At 43.7% G+C, this 24,555-nt stretch overlaps 1 protein-coding gene and 1 long non-coding RNA gene across 4 annotated transcripts in view; one reads left to right on the top strand and one right to left on the bottom strand.

Annotated features, from left to right (window-relative positions):
- COMMD1 (copper metabolism domain containing 1) overlaps positions 1-5,733 on the top strand; it is a 100,872-nt gene extending 95,139 nt beyond the window's left edge. The window contains exons 3-4 of one of the 3 annotated variants that reach the window (XR_014786153.1): positions 1,956-3,489; positions 4,348-5,732. Coding sequence is in view for 2 of the 3 variants with exons in the window: in XM_084822914.1 (XP_084679040.1) it covers positions 1,956-2,063 (108 nt within the window). In the remaining variant the exon portion in view is untranslated. Of the gene's footprint in view, positions 1-1,955 lie in introns of all 3 variants that reach the window. The other 2 variants (XM_084822914.1, XM_084822906.1) reach the window with 2 other exon arrangements.
- The window catches only part of LOC146358909 (uncharacterized), a 57,376-nt gene continuing 38,067 nt past the window's right edge, over positions 5,247-24,555 (bottom strand). Inside the window, exon 3 of the long non-coding RNA XR_014786163.1 lies at positions 5,247-8,306. This is a non-coding gene — a long non-coding RNA (uncharacterized LOC146358909). The remainder of the gene's footprint in view (positions 8,307-24,555) is intronic.

Here is a 24,555-nt window from a genome sequence, read left to right on the forward strand (position 1 = left end):
ATTCTGTTCACTTCAGACTGTTTCAGCTGTTCTCCGTGTCTTAATAAAAGTGAGCAGAAAGGGATCTCCCTCCCCACACCCTCAACCATCTCTGGCAGGGCAGGACTGGACTAACCAGACCACATGAGAGTTTAGGGTTTGTATCTTATTTACCCTGCAGCCACTAGAGCTCAGGATAATGTGGCATGCTCCATGATGGATGGTGGGAGTGCCTGTCGGTATTGTTACATTTTGCATAGTTTGAACTTTAAATAAAACTCAATAGAAATGCTGAAGCCAGAGCATGAGGGCAAGGGCTAGGGTCTCGGGCAAATGACATCATTCTCAGCTTAATAAGCCATGATTATTAAGCCAAGATCATTACGTGTGAGCCAGTGTTATATGTATCTGGAAAAAACAAAGGTCACTTGAGATTATGTATCTCATCCGTTCTCAGTACAATATATCTCCCCCCTCCACGATTGTTTTCAACCCTCTCTGTAAATGTGAATGTTCATGTAAGAAAGGTGCTTTATGATGTTGGTTGTTTGTTAAACAGTTTGTTAAAAAAAACAACACCTGTGTTAAACAAAACCTGACTTGTATGGGCAACTGTGGTTTTGTGGGTGTTTTGCTGCTGCCTACACATTGCTCTCAAGCAGGATTGGTGCTGCAGTTTGTTTTTTAAATCTGTTCATGCAAAATTATAGTTTGGACTTGTAAGTCGGTAAACTATAACTTTCACTTACTGCTTCTTTCTTGGCAACACAAACGAGGTTACTTCCATAACTTAAGTTCATTAATTCCCACTGGCACGTGTAAAACGCATTCTGTATATTTCAGCCTATGTTCAAGAGTTCTGTAACTACAGTACAGGGTATTTGTAAGTATCAGACGTAGATTTGGCACATAATATGTTTTGCTCTACTTTGCTCTCTCCCTCTCAGTGCTGGGGAATGTGCCAACTCGTTGTCGTCTTCATCATAAGAACTCCTGATTGGCAGTGTTGTTGCTTCACCTGGGCTGGCATTCAGAAACTGATGGAGTACATGCTGTAACTAGTGTGCCAGACTTCTCATTTGGACTTTGACTGTTCTGGTATAGTGTTTTTCTAAGTGTGTTCAAGGGAGTTTCTCAGAAACTTATCAGAGGTTCCTAAATGAAAAAAAACACCTTGGCAAAGGTGGACAAGGTTCTCTGAAAGATAGTTTGTCCATCACTCCCATTCCCCACAATATGCATCCACACGGGAGTGTAGGAATGTGTTCTTGGGTATAACATCGGCTTGGGGGCAAAGCTGAGACTCAAGAGACCTGGCTGGTACCCCATATTAACTGAGTGTGCATACTAGAACGCTACCCAGAATCCTCTGCAACACACAAACCAGAATCCTCTGGTCTGTGGCAAATGTGCAGGCATTCTTCAGCGGACAAATTGATGTGGAAAAGGTTCCCTGAATGTAGAAAGTTGAAAAGCCAGAGCAATTGCTTTACGTAAACACTGCCGTGTAAAATATGTAGGAAGCCTTCACAGACTTTATATTAAGTAGATTAATTAGGGGAGAAACCACATGCTGTAACTTTGATTATTCTGTAGATATGTGTACCTATTTGAATACCTACTTTGTAGCACTTCCTCTGTGTGATAAGCCCCTGAAAGCTCATGCTCTAACAAAGTTGTTTCTCTTTTAAAGTCTCACAGCAGTTCTTTTTTCCAAGGGGAGGTAGGCTGCAACAGACAAATATGGCTATCCATTTGAAATAAAGATCCATTTTCTTTTTTTTTATTCCAACATACCGTTTTCTACTTGTACTGTTCCACAGACATTATTCCAAAGCATTCTTGTGAAGGAAAAATATTGGTTTGGGACCAGCCCAGAGTTGTTCTCACCTAAACTCCTCCTCCTCCTCCTTCTTCATTATTGTTGTTAGCAAAAGGGCTCTTAGCATAACATCCTCTTTACTTCTTTGTTCCAGGAATCGGAATTTTTGACTGTGGAGTTTGATGAGATCAAATTGAATCAAATGCTGAAGACGCTTTCGGAGATTGAAGACAGCATTACTTCTCTGACCCAAGCATCCTAGCTTTTGAGTTAAAACAGTGTCTGACTCATGATAAGGTTGACTTCAGTAACACCTATTGATTCTATTGATCAACATGCTTGTTGCAACGATATTTTAGACATTCCTTCTGTCGTGCAAAAATTGGGATAAAGCTGACAAAAACGCAGGAAAACATGCAATAGAAATAATTCTGTGCCTGTTAAAACCAAAGAGAATATTTGGGCTCTGTTAAAGTGAATAGTACAGCCTTGCAGAACGTGGGGCGGGGTGGGGGGGAGTTTTCTGTTATTTGCTTTTTTTTCTAGAGCAGTTGAGACCAGGATAAAGAGAGTTCCCTTGGCTCAAATTAGGAAGAATGTAAAAAAGAAAACTGAAAGAAAGTTTTACAAATTTCACTGGGGAGTAATCAAAGACAAGAAGTCTGGTTCAGACATTTTACTTCAGCTGGCACTGCAGCTTGCATGCTGAAAAAAAACAGGTGTATGCCGTGTCACTCCACCTCACACATAATGTATCATGTGACACAGGTACTCTAAAAAGGCCTCTGTATGTGCACACTGGCTCAATTTACACAATCTCTTAAATTCTCTTCCCCTTTTGAGGGGGAATTGAGCAGTCCGGACCATCACACATATGGACTTCCACGTGTAGCGCCCTTGTTCCATTGTATGCATAGTAGAGGGATGAGACACTCCTCCACCAAGTGAGTTGCAGCAGTGGCTGCTGTGTGCCTCTCAGCCCAGAGCCCTGTAATAAATTCCTATAGATACCCTTTTCCCCCTTCATATTCTAACTGAATTTGTTTTGTGTATTCACCAGCATGTAAGAGTTCACAACTGGAAACTGTCATCAGACTGTAAGACCCTATCAGGGGGAAAAACACATAAGCTTGGTTTATTTCTTCAAGCACAATGTAGTAAAATTCAAAAACCCATGCTGGAAATAATTCTTATAAAAGTGAAAGAGGTTTCATTTCAGATGGCAGAGCAAATGAACCTCAGAAAGGATTTTCAGTATGGACTGTTTCATCTCCAGAGCAATGCATTGTTGTATACAGAGTTCATTGCAAATGTACAGCATATGAACAAAATATTAAAGCGACATGCATATGAACTCGAGAACTTCTCAGTGATTACAATACTGTTGCCTTCCTTTTGCATATGGATTTGATTCTGTGTTGTTGTTTTTTAACTATTTGGTCTTTTCTTCCCACCCCTTGAGTAGGGTATCCTTAAACTTTTTAGCTAATTTATTGAGCACACCAAGTATTCTGTTTCACCTTTGCAGTTGCTTTCTCTCAAGGTGAAGACCGTTCTTATTGCTCTTATCTGCCCAAGAAGAAAATGCATTTGTGCCCCATGTGTGGCTCCATTCCTGCTTATCCCAAGAATCACTCGCATGCTATTCTCTGGGGCCTGAGAAGGAACCGGGTGTTGGATACTCCTAGGTGAGATATGGAATTGGTTTTGCTTGGCTTGAAGTGCCTGGCCATTTTGGAGCACCCTTGGGATGGCTGTAGCCCATCCAGCAGAGGAGAGGGTTAGAATAGAGCTCTGAGAAACTTGCTCTGCACCTGCCTCACTGCATGTAAAGAGAGCAGCATTGGGACCTCAGTGTTCTTAAACTCACTTATTCGTCCATATTTCCGCCACCGTGGTCTATTTTGTTCTTTAATTCATTGCTGGTCCATCTAAGGAGCAAGGTAGAGTTTGTATCAATTGCTCCCATTTATTTTAGTTTTGTACATTACTCTACTAGCTTAAAAGTACATTAAAGTGCCCCTAGAGCAGGGGTGGGAGACCTGTGGCCCTCCAGGTGTTGCTGGACTACAATTCTCATCATCCCTGACCATTGGTCATACACTGGCAGATAGGAGTTGGAGTCCAGCAACATCTGGAGGGACACACTTTCCCTGCTCCTGCTGTGGAAGGATATCAATGGCAACCTAGAAAGGAAAGGAAAGGTTCCTCTTGTGCAAGCACCGGGTCATTACTGACTCCTAGAGGGACGCCGCTTGCGCTGGCGTTTTCATGGCAGACTATAGCGGGGTGGTTTGCCATTGCCTTCCCCAGTCGTGACTACCTTTCCCCCAGCAAGCTGGGTACTCATTTTACCGACCTCGGAAGGATGGAAGGCTGAGTCGACCTGAGCCGGCTACCCGAGACCCAGCTTCCGCTGGAATCGAACTCAGGTCGTGGGGAGAGTTTCGGTTGCAATACTGCCGCCTACCACTCTGCGCCACACGAGGCTCATCAATGGCAACCTAGTGGTGCCTTAATTAATAAGAATCTCATTGTCTTATCAGGCAGATTCAAGGTTCGTAAAGGTTCCCAATGGCTACATTTGGAAGATGAAGTCCTCTATACAGACTAAATTCTGAGGAGGTATTTCTGCCAATAAGACTGCAGAGAGAAACATTCAATGTGAATTAACATCTTCTAGGGTTTGGCGGGGTGCTGGGAACGTGGTTATGATGGGGGAACGGTGCGCGGGGAGGGTCGTTCCTGCACAATGCCCTCCCAAAGAAAATTGCATTCTCCACCCCCACTGCCAAACAGCTGAGTGGCAGGATATGAGGTGAAGTCTTGGTGGGGAGGCAGCGAAGTTTGGTGTCAGGGAATTCAGTGGCGATGGAAGCGACACAGAAGGCCTCTGAGGGCTCCATTCAGCCTGCAAGTTGCCCACGTGCAGTCTGAACTTTCAGTTCAATCCAGGCGTAGGCATGCTTAGAGTAGACAGATTGAAATCAATGTAACAAGTAACACATGACTAGCTTAAGTTTTATTGAGTACAATGGGGTTACTCTAAACATGACTAAGCCTTGGTCGAGCCCCATGGTTTATTGGATTGCCTGAACTGGGCTAGTGTGTGGGCTAAGTCTAGGCAACCTGGTAATTGCCCTAGCCAGAATGGCCAGTGGTAAGGGATTGCGCAAAACATCTGGAGGACACTGTAGTTCAAAACATCTGGAGGGCACCAGGTTGCCCACCCTTGTTGAAATTCTAGAAAACTAAAGGAGCTGATGAGTACATTTTCTATCAGTTGTCTTCAGTATTCTACAAGCTATTTGCTCTTCCCCATAATTAGCAGAATAAATTATGTAAAATAAGAAATCATTCAATTTGTCTTAATTTGCATTGTTTAAAGTGTCTCCAGGATTTGGGTTTCCTTGGTGCAGAATTTTGGTCCTTTTTCTTTTCTTTTAGCGTAGACTGCATACAGCCCAGAGTGTTAGTAATAAAGCAGCACAAAGAGAAATTCCACTCTTATTCTTTCATCCGTAAGAAACACATACTGCTGCTCTGTGACTCAATTTAAGTAACCTAATTTATGTCAAACATTCTTGCTTGAATGAACACATTGGATGGAACAATGTAGTGTAAAGAAACAAACTTGAGGCAGATATCAGAAAATAACATTTTACATATTTACAAAACTATTTGAAATAGCTTGCCAGAGGTTTGCTTAGGAAGAATGACAGGGTGATTTCCTGAAGGAAGTGTAAAATAAAGATTCCTGTAAGTCAGTACCTCGTATCCTTACTGAGAGAGAAAGCAGTTGACTAAGCATTGTGAAGCCTTTGATTTAACTCACTATTTTGGCATTCTTTGTGTATGTTTGTTTGTAATGTGAAAACGCCATTGAGAATCAAGATATTGGAATAAAATTTGCTAAACATTTTCATCGCACAATTCTGTGTTTCAAGTCTGAATATGTTCCCAACCCACACACCTCTTTTCAAAGCAGGGAAGAAAATGAAAATTAGACTGCAATGCAATATTTCCCTTGAATACTGAGATATTGGAAAGAAAGATGGCATGCAATTTAGGACACCATTCTACAGTTCAAGTTAGGAACCTTAGCTTGAAGCCTGTACCCACTTGGTGTGGGGTGGGTGGAAATATGCAGCACGCTGCTGGAGGAGGAACAGAGTGATTTGTATGGGGAGAAAGAGAATCCTCGTTTTCCCCTGCACAGCATGGAGGCCAAGTAAAGTGCCTGAGCAGGAGCAGAGCATTCTCTCTGTCCTTGCTCTGGCAGCTTGCTTGAGATGTAGCAGGAAAGAGGAGGGGTGGAGCTGGGGAGGAAGGGCTGCAGGCCAATGGTTCCCCACCCCTGCTCTGAGGGCATTATGATACTTGCAGTTTTATTTTTGATTCCTCATAATCCTTAGCATGGAATCTGTCTTGCACAGCTGCCACACACTGGGTCAATGTTCTCTTTGAGTTTTCTCTATCCCAAGATCACCATCATTGTTTTGGTGAGGTTGGCCAACAGTATGCCCCCTGTACTAATACACTTCTCAGGCCTGTAATTTCCACCCTCAGTGTTTCCCTGGAGGAGTTTATTCCTCATGCGTTTTCTAGCTTTTTAGATTCTGCCCTCTCTGAGATACAGAGCAACTCTTCCCTCACTTTTCTGTAGACTATATCCAGGGATGACCATATCTCACTGATTCTCCCTGTTCCACCAGACCAAGTATGCCCACTAGAACTGTTTTCTTTAAACTATCAAATACTCTAGTTCCCTTCTCTTGAATTATAAACACTGTTACATGGTGTCCCTCCTCAAATGTCCTTATTGTGTGCAATTTTTCCCTTGGCTTTAGTAAGAAACAGAGACATCACCTTGCCGACAAAGGTTCGTATAATCAAAGCTATGGTTTCCCAGTAGCAACGTATGGCTGTGAGAGCTGGACTATAAGGAAGGCTGAGTGCTGAAGAATCGATGCTTTTGAACTGTGGTTCTAGAGAAGACTCTTACGAGTCCCCTGGACTGCAAGGAGGTCAAATCAGTCAGTCCTAAAGGAAATCAACCCTGACTGCTCATTGGAAGGAGAGATACTGAAACTGAAGCTCAAATATTTTGGCCACCTAATGCGAAGAGAAAAGTCACTGGAAAAGACTCTGATGCTGGGAAAGATTGAAGGCAAAAGGAGAAGGGGATTGCAGAGGATGAGATGGCTAGATAGCATCACTGATGCAATGAATATGGACTTGAGCACACTTCGGGAGACAGTGCAGGACAGGAAGGCCTGGCGTGCTGTGGTCCATGGGGTCATGAAGAGTTGGACATGACTGAACAACAACAAGGGTTCAAAGGGGCCTATAAGACCATCATGTCCAATCCCCTGCTCAATGCAGGAATCGAAGTCAAAGCATCCCTGACAGGTGGCTGTCCAGCCTCATCTTGAATGCCTCCAGTGTGGGAGGGCCCACCACCTCCCTAAGTAATTGGGTCCATTGTCATACTACTCTTAACAGTCAGGATGTTTTTCCTGATGTTCAGCCGGAATCTGGCTTCCAGTAACTTGAGCCCATTATTCCATGTCCTGTACTCTGGGATGATCGAGAAGAGATCCTGGCCTTCCTCTCTGTGACAACCTTTCAAGTACTTGAAGAGCACTATCATATCTCCCCTCAGTCTTCTCTTCTCAAGGCTAAACATGTCCAGTTCTTTTCAGTCTCTCCTCATAGGGCTTTGTGTCCAGTCCCCTGATCATCTTCATTGCTCTCCTCTGAACCCCCTCCAGTTTGTCTGCATCCTTCTTCAAGTGCAGTGCCCAGAACTGGACACAGTACTCCAGATGAGGCCTAACCTGTGCTGAGTAGGGGGGAACTAGTACTTCCCAGATATGGAAGGTATGCTTCTAATAATGCAGCCCAAAATAGCATTTGCCTTTTTTGCAGTCACATCCCATTGTTGGCTCATATTCAGCTTGTGATTGACAACAATTCCAAGATCCTTCTCGCTTGTAGTGTGGTTGAGCCAAGTATTCCCCATCTTGTAACTGTACATTTGCTTTCTTTTTCCAAGATGCAGAACTTGGCATTTATCCCTGTTAAGTTTCATTCTGTTGTTTTCCTCCCAGCACTCCGGTCTATCAAGATCACTTTGAATTTTGTTTCTGTCTTCCAGGACGTTAGCTATCCCTCCCAATTTTGTGTCATCTGCAAATTTGATTAGCATTCCCTGCACCGCCTCCTCCAAGTCATTAATAAAAATGTTGAAGAGCACTGGGCCCAGGACTGAGCCCTGCGGTACCCCACTCATTACCTCTTCCCAGTTTGAGAAGATCCCATTGATAAGCACTCGTTGAGTCTGATTCTGTAGCCAACTGTGGATCCACCGGATCGTTGTTTCATCTAGCCCACTTTGAGCTAGTTTGCTAATCAGGATATCCTGGGGCACTTTTTTGAAAGCTTTGCTGAAGTCAAGGTATATTATGCCCAGAGCATTCCCACAGTCCACAAGGTAGGTTACCTGATCAAAAAATGAGATCAGATTAGTCTGGCAGGATTTGTTCCTTCAAACAGTTACTGTTTTTATATGCTCATCATCAAGTTCTGATCTAACTGTGTTATGTTCTACCGTATCCCCACTAGGATGACTTGAAACATTTACATTCTTATGCCTAAGGGACGAGTCCCAACCCAGAGGCTCCCTAGTTCCTGTCAGCTTTCCCCCAGAAGTTAGTTTAGAACTTGCTCTGCAAACTTGTTGATATAAAGCACCACCAGTCTGGGTCCATTACAGTTCAAGTAAAGCCATCCCTCCTGTATAGGCTTGGCTTATCCCAACGTTTTCCCCAGTAGCTAACAAATCTAAAGCCCTTCATTCCAAAGCCACCATTTCATCCACAACACTACAATTCAATCCTGCAGCTCTCCATTGTAGCTGGCCCTCCATGTGGAACAGGTTATGTTTCTGAAAATGCTGCCTTGGAAGTCTTGGACTTCAACATCCTCCCTAGCAATCCATTTTTTCTTCTTCTAGGGCCTCACAACCACATTTCTCATTATTGGCGGTGCTGACATGTACCATGACCAGTGACTTTCCCCTGCATTGCCTACCAGGCTATATACCCAGTGCATGATGTCTGCTACCTTCACGCCAGGCAGGCACATTGTCAGGTGGTGACTTCATGGCACAGCATCTGTCATGCCATCAGGTAAGCACTGGAAACCATTTCCTTTGGATTGTAAATAACAGAATCCAGAGCGAGGTTACTAGTTGTCATTGTTCATATCTGAATAGCGGGTGCAGCAGCACAGTCACATTAACCACAGGGGTAAGAGGGCTATAACCTCCAGCCCACCATCTGAGTGGACCCAGATTCCTAGCACAGATTCCTAGCTTTCAAATAATAATTTAAAAAGAGTAAATCTCTAGCCCTTGTAGAACCCAAGATATGCTGCAAAACGTTCAGGCATATTCCAACTGTTCTGTGAGAAATGGATAATCATTTTGTCCAATCATTTTGTGAGAAATGAGCCTCCTACCACCTCTCAATGTGTTTAGCCAATAAGTGAAGTCACAGGTATGATCAACATTTGGCCATAGAGATAATATAGACTAATGACTTTTCTGCAAAGGGACTCCCCGGTTCATTTTGATTATGAACATAGTGTAAGACAATTATGGGGTTTTTTTTAAACTCTAGCATTATTTACTTCATATTATTCTATTTATGTTTTGCCTTTCCTCAGGAACAAAAGATCTCCCCATTTTTACCTTCACAACGATCCTGTTGTGAAGGTAAGTGACTGGCCCAGATCATCCAGTGCAAAATGGGAGGCATTTGCTAGTCCTCCTCAGGCAGCAAAATGGCTTGGGACAGCACTGGCTGTGTATGTGTGTCTTGTTTGGCCGAGAGAGAGAGAGAGCGCACTTCAAAGTGTGTTTATGCTTTCTGTGTCTTCGTGCTGTATATTGTAAAAGGGGAAGCTTGTATGTATTTCAGTTCTCTACCATGGAAAATATTAGTCCTTTGCTTCCAACAAAGCATGAAAGATGATTTCCACTAAAATACATAGTGAAAAATGCTTTTGCCTTATAACTGTACATTGTTGACTGTGTGTGTGTGTGTGTGTATCTATCACAAACGTGTGTGAGCTAAGTATTGGGAGGGAGCAGAGTATGGGGCCCTCTGCGGATGGCTAGCCCATCATGGCCTTACCCAACTCTGTGCAGCAGCTCCTTCCAGAAAGACAATAATTATGACAGCACAAGGAAATATGAAATGCCACGTGCTCCATCTCCAAAATTGCTAGTTTATGGCTCTTGATCTGTTACAGCCTGGCGATGCTCTAAGGACCTATGAAGGCTGTAATCAAGTCCATAAACATTGTAATTTAGCTTTATAGAAAAGTACAGTTGCTGTTAAAGAAACAATGTATCACACTGATTTAACATGCACATATTATATTTGATGGTTCTCTTGTCACTATTACATGCCTCATTGATTATTTGTACTAGAAACATCTGATTTTTTGCCAAGTCCTAGCATAAAATATCTCTGGAAAAGACCCTGATGCTGGGAAAGACTGAAGGCAAAAGGAGAAGGGGACAGCAGAGGATGAGATGGCTAGATAGCATCACCGATGCAATGAATATGAACTTGAGCACGCTCCGGGAGAGAGCGCAGGACAGGAAGGCCTGGCGTGCTATGGTCCATGGGGTCACGAAGACTCGGACACGACTGAACGACTGAACAACAACAAGCATAAAACAACTTTACAGTTTAAACTATTTTCTTAGGCTTCAATCAGGGATACAGTTAAACTATTTACATCCTGTAAACGGGCTCTCTCCCACCCCCATTCATGGCAGTCTTAAATAATCTGCTTTATTTTGATCTGTTTTCATTGACAGCTGTATTGACTAAGATGATTTACCTCTGATTTATGCAGATATGGTTGAATGCAACAGGGTAGAAAACCAAAGCCAAAGAAAAACATAGTTTCTGTGCTAAAAGATTAGGTGCTTAATTCTTTTCCACTTGTTTGTCTAAAGCTTAGAAATTAAAGCCAAAACCTCACTGTAATCTTCAGCTTTGTTCTTTCTCAGACGTGTAAATTTTTCCATTCCTAAAATCATCCCATGGTTTATTCATCCAGTCACTCAACCTTGTTTCCCTGGATTGCTTCCAGCTGACTGCTACCTTACCTCTTCTTGTGCCTAGCATATTAGGCCTGAAAATGGCGCTGGAATGTTATCTTGGGCTGTTCTGTGGCTGATCTTGGCCTTGGGAATGTACCCACCATCCTTCATTTCAATGGATTTCACAGGCATGAAGCAGATCATGGGGATAATTTCTCCAGCTATGACATAGTTTCTTGGCTGCTGCTGCTGCTGAGAAATGCTGCCTACTCTTAGCCTTCTAAAATGTTTTGTTCTGCCTGAAAAGATGACTTTCTCTTTTCTATCCATTTGCCTAATGCATTTCTTTCTTTTTAAGGAGCATAACGTTCCCACTTTTCTCTGTTAGCACAGTATAGTCCTCTAAAGTGTCAGATGATACTGGAAAGAGTATATTAAAAGTACCAGAACTCAGTTATTACTGCTCTGTTTAATAAGCAATTTAGACCAGAGGGGTTTATACCTTGGGGAAAAAATGAATCCACCTCTTGGATCCCTAATGGGAAACACTAAAGCATTTCATCTTGATGGATAATTCCAATGCAGCTCCCCAAGTTCACACTTTCTCCTTTCCTGAACTTTCCTCTTTTCCCCCCCTTCTTCCAGGCATTTTTGTATAAGTGTGTGTTTTAAATATTTAGAAAGAGTAGCTTAGTTTAGCTGTGGAGGGTTATGTTCATTTATAGAGCAAGCCTTTTAAGGAGATTATTTCATGTGGCGATAGCGAGATTCTGAGTAGCATAGTGATCTTTTCCAGCAACCTGCCTGGAACTGATTCTCTTTTACAAGGTTTATAATGAAGAAGGCAGTATGAATGTTTTTAGTTGGTTCTGGAAAGAAAATGTAGATTTAGAAGACTGAGAGAGAACATGGAAGTAACTAAACAACTGACTTAGACATCAACAGAAATGTGATCCCTAGGGTGCATGTATCACAGCTGTTTTCTTCTAGGCTCACTCAGAGGCCACATACCATGTCCTGCTTCTTACCTTCTGGAGGCATCTGGCTGGTCTGTATTGGAAACAGGTGCTGGAAGAAATGGACCTCGTGGTGATCCAGCAGAGAACCTCATTATGTGTGGTGGCCCCTGATTAAGAATTCTGGGGTGCTGTACCTCATGGAAGAAGTCTGGCTTCTGCCCAGTATTCCTCACAGGGTTTGCCCCTCGCAAGTTGCCTCTTGAAACTAAAGGCTGGAGTGCTTACCTGAATGTAGATCTGCTTGTGAATAGCCACTCCAGTTTCTAGACTCTCTAACTGTATGCAGATCTACTTGCAAGTAAACAAACACCTCAGCCTGCTGACAATAACATATAGCAAGGGTGGGCAACTTGTGGCCCTCATGATGCTTGGCCTACAACTCTCATCAGCCCTAGCCAGCATAGCCAATGGTGAGGGATGAAAGGAGTTGTAGGCCAAAACATCTGGATGGCCACAAGTTGTCCGTCCCTGACCCTGTAGGGTCAAGGAGAGAGTCTGTCCCAAAAGAAATGTGTGGTGATTTTTGCATGAGCTGCAATTTCATTGGATTTCAATTTTGCCTGATAGAATTCTATGAAACCTGCATTTCTGAGACTAGCATGGCAACAGCTGTCATACCAAGTTCATCAAGGAAATTCCTGACTTGTGTGGCGGATAACTTCCTCCTACACAAAGTAGAGGAAGGAACTAGAGGATCGTCTATCCTTGACTTGATCCTAACCAACAGAGATGACTTAGTGGATAAAGTAGCAGTTACAGGAACTCCGGGGAAAAGTGACCATGTTGTACTTGAGTTCTTGGTTCTAAGGGAAGCAAAAGCCAAGTGTAGTCAAACGCGTACCCTGGATTTTAGGAAAGCTGATTTTCATAAACTCAGAACAATGATCAGTAAGGTCCCATGGCAAGTGACTCTAATGAGGAGTCCAAGATGGGTGGGAGTTTTTAAAAAAGGAAATTCTCAAGGCACAATTACAAACAATTCCAACAAGAAGAAAAGGTGGAAGACAACAGAAGAAGCCAATGTGGCTTCACAAAAAGCTTAGGGATGACCTGAAAACAAAAAAGGACACATATAGGAAGTGGAGAGAAGGCCAAGTAACAAAGGAAGAATACAGGCAGGTAGCACAGAATTGCAGGGATGGTGTCAGGAAGGCTAAAGCTGAGAACGAGCTGAGGTTAGCGAGGGATGCTAAAAACAACAAAAAGGCTTTCTTCAGCTACGTGCATAGTAAAAGGCAGAGGAAAGAAATGGTGGTTCAGCTATTAAATAAGGATGGCTAAACGATAACAGATGACAAAGAAAAGGCAGAGGTGCTCAATTCCTACTTTGGCTCAGTCTTCTCCCAAAAGAGGGACTATGACCCCCCTGGCAAAGGCAAAGTACAGGCTGAAGGGGCAGGATTGCAGCTTGAGATCGATAGGCATATGGTCAAGGAACACCTAATTACTTTGAATGAGTTCAAATCTCCAGGGCCAGATGAACTGCATCCTAGAGTAATAAAGGAACTGGCAGAAGAACTCTCAGAACCGCTGTCTAATCTCTTTGAGAAATCATGTAGGACAGGGGAAGTGCCAGATGACTGGAGGAGGGCTAATGTTGTCCCTATCTTCAAAAAGGGTAAAAAGGAGGAACCTGGGAACTACAGACCAGTCAGTCTGATATCAATCCCTGGGAAAATTCTGGAGCAGATGATAAAGCAATCCATCTGGAAGCACCTTGAAAACAAAGCAGTGATTACTCAAAGCCAACATGGCTTTGTCAAAAACAAGTCCTGCCAGATGAATCTGATCTCATTTTTTGATCAAGTAACCTCCCTTGTGGACCGTGGGAATGCTGTAGACATCATATACCTCGACTTCAGCAAAGCTTTCGACAAAGTGCCCCATGATATCCTGATGAGCAAACTAGCTCAAAGTGGGCTAGATGAAATAACGATCCGGTGGATCCACAGTTGGCTACAGAATCGGACTCAAAGAGTGCTTATCAATGGGATCTTCTCAAACTGGGGAGAGGTAATGAGTGGAGTACTGCAGGGCTCAGTCCTGGGCCCAGTGCTCTTCAACATTTTTATTAATGACTTGGAGGAGGAAGTGCAGGGAATGCTGATAAAATTTGCAGATGACACAAAATTGGGCGGGATAGCTAATACTTTGGAAGACAGAAACAAAATTCAAAGTGATCTGGATAGACTGGAGTGCTGCGCAGAAAACAACAGAATGACATTTAATAGGGATAAATGCCAAGTTCTGCACCTAGGAAAAAGAAACCAAATGCACAGTTACAGGATGGGGGATACGTGGCTCAACAACATTACAAGCGAGAAGGATCTTGGAATTGTTGTCAATCACAAGCTGAATATGAGCCAACAATGGGATGTGGCTGCACAAAAGGCAAATGCTATTTTGGGCTGCATTAATAGAAGCATAGCTTCCAAATCCCGGGAAGTACTAGTTCCCCTCTACTCAGCACTGGTTAGGCCTCATCTGGAGTACTGTGTCCAGTTCTGGGCACCACACTTTAAGAAGGATGCAGACAAATTGGAGAGGATTCAGAGGAGGGCAACAAAGATGATCAGGGAACTGGAAACAAAGCCCTATGAAGAGAGACTGAAAGAACTGGGCATGTTTAGCCTTGAGAAGAGAAGACTGAGGGGAGATATGATAGCGCTCTTCAAGTACCTGAAAGGTTGTAAAAGAGAGGAAGGCCAGGATCTCTTCTCGATCATCCCAGAGTGCAGGACACGGAATAATGGGCTCAAGTTACAGGAAGCCAGATTCCGGCTGAACATCAGGAAAAAATTCCTGACTGTTAGAGCAATATGACAATGGAACCAGTTCCCTAGGGAGGTGGTGGGCTCTTCCACACCGGAGGCATTCAAGACCAGGCTGGACAGCCATTTGTCAGGGATGCTCCAACTTGGATTCCTGCATTGAGCAGGGGGTTGGACTCGATGGTCTTGTAGGCCCCTTCCAACCCTACTATTCTATGATTCTATGGTTCTATGATAAGTTAAATGTTTTAGCAGGCTCAGTATCTCAAAGAGAAAGATGTAAAAACAATTACTAGTTCTGACTGGAACAATATAGCTGAGAAGAAAAACGAGGGCCAGGTTTGTGGAAAGCATTCCTCCATGCTAGAGCAGTCCCATTCAGCTGCAAAAACTTTCTTGAAGATTAGCTACCCCTTTATCGCTTTTAAGCCCTTTGGCATATTGAAAATCATTGTGGTTGAATGTGTGTGTTGTCCCTCCCCTGCTCACACGAACATAAGTGCAACCCCCTCCTGGATCAGACCCAAGGTCCATCTAAACCAGCATCCTGTTTCCCACAATAGCCAACCAGGATGTTTCTGGGTAGCCCACAAGCAAGGTACGACAACAACAGCCCCCCACTCCTCCCACCCCCAACAGCAATTGGTGTTCAGTGACTACTCCCTGAACATGGAGGATTCATTTAGCTATCATGGCTAAGAGCCACTGATAGATTTATCCTCAGATTTATCTAACTAAAGCCATGTAAGCCAGAAGCCATCAACCGCATCTTCTGGTAGTAAATTCTGTCAAGTATGGTGAAGACCCAGACCGTTTTGCCTTTCCTCATGGGGAAGGCCCTCCGGCCCCTTTGGTTGCTCTTTTCTGCACCTTTTCTTTTCTTTTTTGGAGATGAGATTATCTGAACAGGACATAGTTGTTCAAATGCAGCTGCATAGTAAATTTCTGTAAAGGCATTATGATAATGACTGCTGTATTTTCAATTGCTTTCCTAGTCATCCAATATTCCAAGTTATGGAACTTGCCATTTTCACCACTGCCACATGCTGAGTTAACACTTTCACTGAACTACCCACCATACCCCTGAGATGTCTTTCCTGCTTAATCAGAACCAGTTCGGACCCTATAAGTGTAAATGTAAAGTTAGGCTGTTGTGCTCCAGTACGCAACGCTTAACTTACATTGTACCGCATTTGCATTTTGTTGCCCATTCATCCAGTTTGGAAAGATCCTTTTGGATCGCTTTACAGTCCACTTTGGTTTTCACCACCTTGAATAATTTGATGTCATCTACAAACAAATGTGAGCACCTCACTACTTGCTCCTGACTCCAGAGTATTTATTAATATGTTCAGTAACACCAGCTTGGAGGATCCCGCTGCTTACTTCTCTCCGTTATGAGAACTGCCCATTTACTCCTACTTTGGCTTCCAGTTTAACCAGTTCCCAGTCTATAAGAGGACCTATCCTCATATCCCATGACGGCTACATTTACTTGGGAGTCTTTGAGAGATGTTCCCAAAAGCTTTTGGGAAAATATAGGGTTGGATCCAGATTTAGTCACATGCAACTGGGTTGGTGTAAGTGGGCTTCCCCACCCCTTCTCCCCATAGCAGACCCTCCAGCCCCTGAAAATGCTAGAGGCCCTCTGCTGAATGGGATGAGCTGTGATGCAGGTGGAAAGAGGAGAAAATCTACCCTGAAAATTGGGTGGAGGCACCTTCCTTGAGTGGAGTCCTTCCATTCACTGAAGGCAGATTGTATTTATCTTATTTTATTTCTTACATTTATATCCCACCTTTCTTCCATCATGGAACTCAAGCTGGCTACATGTGGTTCCCACATGGTCTCCCCTCCGAGCACTGACCAGACCCAGGCCCACTTAGCTTCAGCAAGGTGGCTGCCTCCTGTGCCTTCAGACTAGGCCCTGAGACCCAGATACTAGATCCAGCCCATTGGGTCTATCAGGTCACCCCTATATGTGCTTATTGATAGTCCAAGATCTCCAGAAAAACATGGGACATGACTTCTTTTTACAGAAACCATGCTCATTCCTCCTTGACAAGGCTTGTTCTAATATGCTAATTCTATCTTTAATATTTTTCCCACCAAGTTACCTAATTCTCCCCTCCCCCACAAACTCTTTAAAAATCAACATTGCCTTGGTTACTTTCTAATCTTTATATAAGGAGATAAGCTGAGTACTTTTCTTAGGAAATCAGGAGATAAGCTGAGTACTTTTCTTAGGAAATCAGCAATGTCACATCTGCATTATTAAGAATTCTTGTGTGTATACCATCCAGACCCAGTGACTTGTTAATTTTTAGTTCATCAATTAGCCCTTGAACTTCACCTCTGTTTTACTCAATTCTTCAGACATCCCCCATGAAAATATTGGTTCAGGTGTGTATATCTGTACATCTTGTGCTTTGAAGACCAATGCAAATAATCCTTTCACTCCTTTGTCACCTAATAGTCTAATCACCTCCATGGCTGGTTTGCTGCTTACAGTCTGTTTCCTATTGTTTCATGTGTGTTTGGACCTGGATTCTGTGGCCTGCTAATGGATCTGAGTTCAGGAGTAATGTGTAGCAAGGTGTGTAGCAAGGGTGTGGAACCACTTTCAGCCCAAGGGCCAAATTACTTGTTGGAGAAGCTCTCAGAGGGGGCATTCCAGTGGTGGGTGGGGCTGAAGGCAATAGGGGTGGGCTGCAAAAGTAAAGCTCTTCCTGCAAGTAACTCAGCCTTAGAGGGGGCATTTCAACCTTTTAGAGTGGGAAGAAAACCTGCACACAAGCCGGGAAACCACCAAATTATCTTGATTGGGGCTGGGGGGGGAGGACATTCTAGGGAACTCTGGAATAGATTTGGCTACAGTACCAATAGGGGGCAGAAAAAACAGCTGAAACCAAAATAAAAAAAGAAACAGCTGCACCAATTGAATTCCCATTCCCAATGTGTTTCTACACTGGTCTTTATCGAGGGGAAAAACTCTTAGATGATCCCCTCTGGGAAGAAGCCAGGGAGAGGGAATGCTCCAGAAGAAGCTCTAAGAGGTTTTCCCTAAATAAAGACCAGTGTCGAAACATGCTGGGAATTCAATTGGTGCGGCTGTTTCTTTTTTGATTTTGGACCAATTTGGCCCCTGGGCCTGAGGTTCCCCACCCTTGAGGTAACAAGATCCCAGAGTGGAATGATGCGGGGGCGGGGGGAGAGACAAGGGCAGCAGGAGATAGCAAGGCCTGCAACCTCTGGATCAACAGGACTGTCTTCCATAGCTGGGAGGGCACTGAAGCCAAAACTGTACACCTCTTAGACAAGGGCTGAATCACTAAGGAAGGACTGGGGACAGGCTGTGGCATTGGAGGTCTTATAGGTCTGTCAACAAAAGCTTATTCTGTTCCACGTCATACTTACCTTGTCGTTTGACTTCTTATGGGAACTTAGACATAGGTAAGCCAGTCACTATCTCTAAACTATCTCACAGGGCTGTTAGGATAAAAATGGAGCGGGGGTGGGGGGACTCATTTCACCTCTGCCTTGAGCTTTTTAAAAGAAGAACATGATACAAATATGGCGAATACATAGACCAGGGGTGGCAGTTATTCTGAATGCATTAACATGCAATACAGTAATGTAGTGAGTTTGTCTATAGACGGTGTCAGAGAAATAGATTCCAGTTACTCTAATATTTCCTCATACTCTGAGAAAGCGCACAGTCCAACTGCCTCTTCTGCATGAGAGAGTTCTCTAGAAAATACTTTCTCTCCACATCTTTGGGGACAGGGCTTGACTGGGAGTGGGTAAATCTGCAAAGCAGTTTTCACACTTGGTTGACTCTACGGCCATCCACAGAGGGTTACTGCTATAGCTGCTGCTGGCTTAAAGGCTCTGGGTTGCTGGCTGTTTGACTGTTCGACTGTTTGTTTGTTTGTTTACATGACTTCTCTCATTGCCAGTTGTCTGTGCTGCTCCTCTCTTGGCCCAAAGGGCGATATATCAACAAACCAAGTTACATAAGCATGTTCTGCTGTTTGCTGGAAAGCTTTCTTTTGGCGAATTGTGAAGGATAAAATGACATAAGCACAGAACAGTTATAAGACACTCAGAAGGACACGTTTCTGATCTCATACTAGTACCAGACTCTGAGCCTTGTAATGTTCCTTCGCCCCCACCCCACTCCTAATGCTTGTTTTACATGTCTTGGGTGATCAGGTTCTCATCTCATCTCTGAAGTGGTTCTCAAGACCCTGAGTACAGTTGCAATAAGGATCACTTCTGTGCGATAGACGCTGAAGCCTTGTGAATTAAGAGGGTAGACCAACAGGTGTTCTAGTTTGAAAACTGTGCATTGCAGACAACAGCATAGCAAGAGGTGCATCAAAAAATACCTGGAGATGAAAAGGACACCATGTTATGCCATCAGTTTCCTAATAGCAATTTAGTTGCCTCCCAGTAAGGAAGGCCAATTTGAGGGATATTCAAATGCACAAAAGGACCAAACAAAATGTTGGGTTGTGCAAAGTTCGGATTCAGATTGCCGAAGCATGGCAGCCATTTTGTGACATCCGCCATTTTGTGCAACCACTAAGACCGCAGCACCCTCTACTACTTAGAGTTGATATTGCAGTCTTATAGCATTCTTTTGAAACTGAAAGTTCTCAGTGCCGCACAATCATCACTTTGAATCTCACTGCCCCAGCCACATCCCACTTTATGGAAATGACCACTACGCTACACCCCCTTTTTTTGTGGTTGACCTTGGTTCTGTCCCCTTGTTCCCATCCCTTTTCATTGGCTTAGTCTTTGTTGTCTTCTGACAACTCTTTTCCCCTCCCTTTCCCTTTCCCCACTCCTCAAGTGGAGAAAAGGGGGAGGGGGGATAGGCAGGGAGGAGGTGGAGGAGGCCCGTGGGCTGAAGCCCAACTATCTCTCTCCTAATTATTTGTGCAATGTTCATATATTTGTGATGTGCTTGTAGAAGTAGTTGGTGACCTCCATCCTCTAAAGGGCCATGCCCTAGGTAATTACCTTTGTTATGAGGTACACTAACACGCCTGTTCTGTTATTTCCAGTGTAAACATCTGTAGAGCCGGCTAGATACAGTGTGTTGCTAGCTTGAAGAGAGACAACATTTTCATGCTTCAACGTATGCCAGATCTTCCTAGAACCCAGATCTTTCTTCGAACCAAACTGCATGTTACCTTAAACACGTGGATATGGATGATCTCCATCTCTTCCTTGTGACTCCCAATAAACTGTAGTTAAAACAGGGGTGATGTCATGTCACCTCACTTAGTCTTTGCCTGGCCTCCACCCCATCCCAGCAAGGGGCAGCCAATGAAGTGGAGCAGGAGTGGAGAAACGTTGAGCATGTTGCTATCAGATGTCTACTTAACTAAATGTTACCAGAAGTTGTGGAGGTGAAATGTAAGGTGGTGGGAGCCACACATGTATGGTAAGACATAATTTTGCTCACATGGCTAAAATGATGGGCATTTTTATCACCCCTGCATAAGCCTGATGCCAGAACGTTTTATGCTGGCTCTGGAGCATTATATTATGGAACCAACAATTAGGAAACATTTTCCCAGTCAAAGTTCCAAAGTCAATGACATAACACAGAGAAGAAACTGCAGCACAGCCATTAATCCATGCTTCAATTCCATACATTTCATTGAAAATAAATGTTGATGAAAATGTGCATGGGCACATTCAGTAAGAAATGTTGCTGTGGAGTGAAAGATGTGCTCTTTCAACTTGGGCTCTCTCCACTGAATCAAAAATAGAAAACAACTGGGACCAGCAATGAAATTGTTGCAGTGTGACAGTCTCTTGTTCCCTGTTCCAGTCACCCATGCCCTCCTCCACAGTACTCCATCCCATTTTCTCTTCCCATCTGGCCACTGAGCATGGACAGTAGTCACTGGGCTGTTTTGGGGGGTTCCTCCCACTTAGGGCTTTAAAAAACATTGTTATATTCCTCCAAGCCTTGGAGTTCCCCTGAGTCTGCTGATAACCCCCCTCTTGTGCATATGTGGTGTCATTTTTGCTGCATAAGCAACAGCACTCATGTCTGGACACTGGAAGTAGAGGGAATGATGTAGTCTCAACAATCCGCCTTTTCCTTAAGGCTCAAAGAACTGAAAATATCCCAGCCTGTCTCGCTGAAGAAGAGCTGATGAACAACAGTCTAAGCAGAATAAATCCCATTGAGAAATGAGGGGATAAATCTGTGTCTGATCTATCGGAGACTACCGCTTGAGACAGCAGGCGAGAGCTCACGTGACTGAATGCTCCTTCATCTGAAACAAAAGCTACTGAAGAGACAGGTTCCAGTCTAGCCTGGTCCTGTGCCAGCTTTTTTGGTTCAGTCATGCAAACATCCCCCTGCAGTCTGAAGTAGCATAGCCCACGTGCAGGTTCAGCACCACCTCGAGCACCAGGCCGCCTTTGTTTCTACCCATTATTGCTATTCTGATTATTATGATTCATATACTGCAGATGGAGAGGATAGCAGTACACTTAGCCAAAGTAAGATTGGAACTAGGAATGTCCTGTCTCAAGTGGTGCAGTTTTAAGCATGTTTACTCAGAAGACCTACTGAGTACAATGCTGCTTATTCACTAACCAGTGTGCTTAGGATTGCAGCCTCAGCCACCAGCTCCCGGTGTGCTGGGAAGGGCAACCATGAGAGAATGTTGCAGGGTTGACAAGGATGTATTTATTTATTTATTTATTGCATTTATACCCCGCCTTTCTCCCTCTCGCAAGGAACTCAAGGCGGCTTACATTATCCTCCTCCTCACCGTTGTATCCTCACAACAACAACCCTGTGAGGTAGGTTGGGCTGAGAGTCTGTGACTGGCCCAAAGTCACCCAGTGAGCTTCCATGGCCAAGTGGGGACTAGAACCCGGATCTCCCGGCTCCCAGTCCGTCACTGTCACCACTACACTACACTGGCTCTCTATGTACAAGAAAGAGGAAAGGTGAACTCATCCTGGAAGTCAAAAGATCAATTGTGCGAAGGCCAAAAGGAGCACATTGCCTGCGCATTGTTCACATATACATCTCTAAGTGGCCCATGAGGAAGATTCTGAGAGTGAAGTATTCAAAACTAGCTCCAAATCTTTCCTGGCTAACTGTTTGTACAAACTGGGGAGGGAGTGGAGTTAAGAACAGAAAGTTTGATTTGGACAGAGAATAAAATACGAATCTGCAAATTTGAAATCCCCATTTCCTAGCCTCGTTGCTCTAGTTAGAATCTACCTCCCATCTTGACCTGATGAAGAAGTCATTTCAGATTGGTAGTTGCTTCTCTGGTGCCACACAAGAAAAGTCAGAGAGACTTTACAACTCCTATAATCCCCAGACCATGGGCCATGCTGGCTGGGGCTGATGGAAGTTGTAGTACAAAACATCTGGCAGGTGCCAAGTTGCCTATTCCTGGCTTAGTGGTATTAAGCTTGAGCACCTCTGTGTGTTGTAGCTGGTTGTCGTCTGTTCCATTTTTAGTTTCTATTCCCCAGTGATGTAGTGAAAGATGTTTCCTAGCGCTACTTTCACTTCTCCTACCAGAATGGAACCCTCTTCTTCTTTCTCAGCAGATCATAGCTTACTATTTTTGAAAAGGATGGGAGTTTCTGTCGGGTCTGTTCCATTTTCGGCAAAATGGTATTCCTGTTTTTTCTTCTTCTTGAACATTGATTAGAAATTTATTTACACAATTACATTTGTCTGTTATGCTATTTTTAGTTTCTCATCTCACTGATTTTATGTCTGTTTTTTCCACATGTTTCTTCACAGCAATCTGTACAGAAGAACTCTACACTGGGGGCTTGATTAAAAGACAAAGTACACATGTATTGATTCCACCCCCAACACCCCAAGGCCTTCTCATCCAAGACAAATGAAATATATTCTTTGTGTGCCGATTTTAAAAGAGCTACCGTTTTCACTCTACTGGCCACATTCGACACTATGTGAATGTGTATCTGCCACCCAAATGGCGGACATGCTTTGAGAACCCCCTCCATAAGGTCTACTACTCCCACACTGGAGGCATTCAAGTCGAGGCTGGACAGCAACCTGTCAGGGAGGCTTTGACTTAGATTCCTGCACTGAGCAGGGGGTTGGACCTGATGGTCTTATAGGCCCCTTCCAATGCTATTATTCTATGATTCTATACTACAACTTAAACATGTCCACGGATTGACAGAGGATGGGGAAATGTGGAAAGTTGTGGTATCAGTACAGAGGGCAATGCTACTAAATGTTACAGAGGAAGAGAGGAAAGCTAAACACATGGCTGCCATTTTTCACAGCAGACACATCTTTAGTAAGGTTTGGCCCCAAAATCTGGGGACTTTTAGTCTTGACATCCTTCCTCCCCCTCGAAACTCTGCCCCCACCCACCCACCCCCACCAGGCATACTACAGCACTAAAATGCATGGCACACCATTGATGCTAAATGTACAATAGCAATGTCTCTGTTTTACTGCTTTTTAATGTTATGTTGTTGTATTTTATCTTTTTCTTTAATATTTCTAAGCCACCCTGAGTGGTGTGTAATCATTTTTTTAAAGTGTCATTTTCTGGCAACTATCACTACACAGATACAGGATCGATTTTCAGATTGGGGGAAAGACAAAAGAAGGAATGAAAGATTGGCATGAAGTTCATTAGACAGATGCTTAAACAAGGCATTGATGGACCTGGTAGACCTGAAACTGGAAGGGAGATGCATTCACTTACACACACACACACACACACACACACCCCTAAGAACCTGCATGCAAAAAGCAGCATTCTGTTACTCATGGTGGGCAGCTATGGAGAACTATACATTTCTCTGCAGCTGCAAATATAGGTATCGATTTCCCATCTGTATGTTGAGGGAACAGGCATTATATTGTAAGGTGTGGGACTTGTGGGAGAATTTTAATGGAGATAACAAGAAGCACTGTCTAGGGAACCACATCAGGTAATTAACCACCACAATGATTATCAGTTTGGCTGGGACCTTGAAAACCAAACTAGACAAGACAATAACCCAATCAAGCTTAGCCATAAAGAAAAAGGTTGGGGGTGGGGAGGGGAGGGGAGGAAGTTAAGCTCCCTCAGGCTGCAACAGACAGAGATGGGAAGCAGGACTATTCCATTCCCCTTGCTGAAAGACCAGTTCCGTCAGTTCCTCCTCTATGTCAAGGTGGTCATCATAGGAACTACTATTTAACTTTAAAAACTGGTGCCTGACTTTTCTTTTTCCTCTTCCCTTTCCATTGTGTCTTGGCTTTTAGTTTCTAAGCCTGTGAGCAGGGACTGCCTTAGTTTTATTGGTCATACATAAGCTACTTTGGGAGCCTTTTCAGCCGAAAAGCCAGGTAAAATGCTTTAAATGAATTAATAAATAAATGTGATTGGCACACACCTGGGTTTTAAATTAATAGCTCTGCTTCCATGACCCATGGTTTGGGGCCATCAGGTACAACATAGGTAGCATCCTGGTTAACCTGGAATGTGGGTTCATGAGTCCTTTAAAAAAACAAACAAACACACACCTTTTGTTCCATTGACTCTCCCTCCCAGAGGAAGAATTACTGCAGAATTACTGGAATCCTTATTTCTCAGCAAGCACAGTGGCCTGATTTACACGATCGCAGGGTGGTTAACAAGTCACTGTGGCTTGTTAAACATCATGTGTGTATCGGCCAGATTTGCATAGTTATCATCTCATGTCATGTGAACCAGCAAGAGTGGCTTGTTGTGGTGGGTAACAAACCACCGTACAACAGCCCATGGGTTCTGAGTGGTTTGTTCCCACCCCAACAAGCCACCC

This window comes from Heloderma suspectum, chromosome 1 (genome assembly GCF_057233095.1).
Source record: "Heloderma suspectum isolate Gila_16-S chromosome 1, 16-S_ref, whole genome shotgun sequence".
Lineage (NCBI taxonomy): Eukaryota > Metazoa > Chordata > Lepidosauria > Squamata > Helodermatidae > Heloderma > Heloderma suspectum.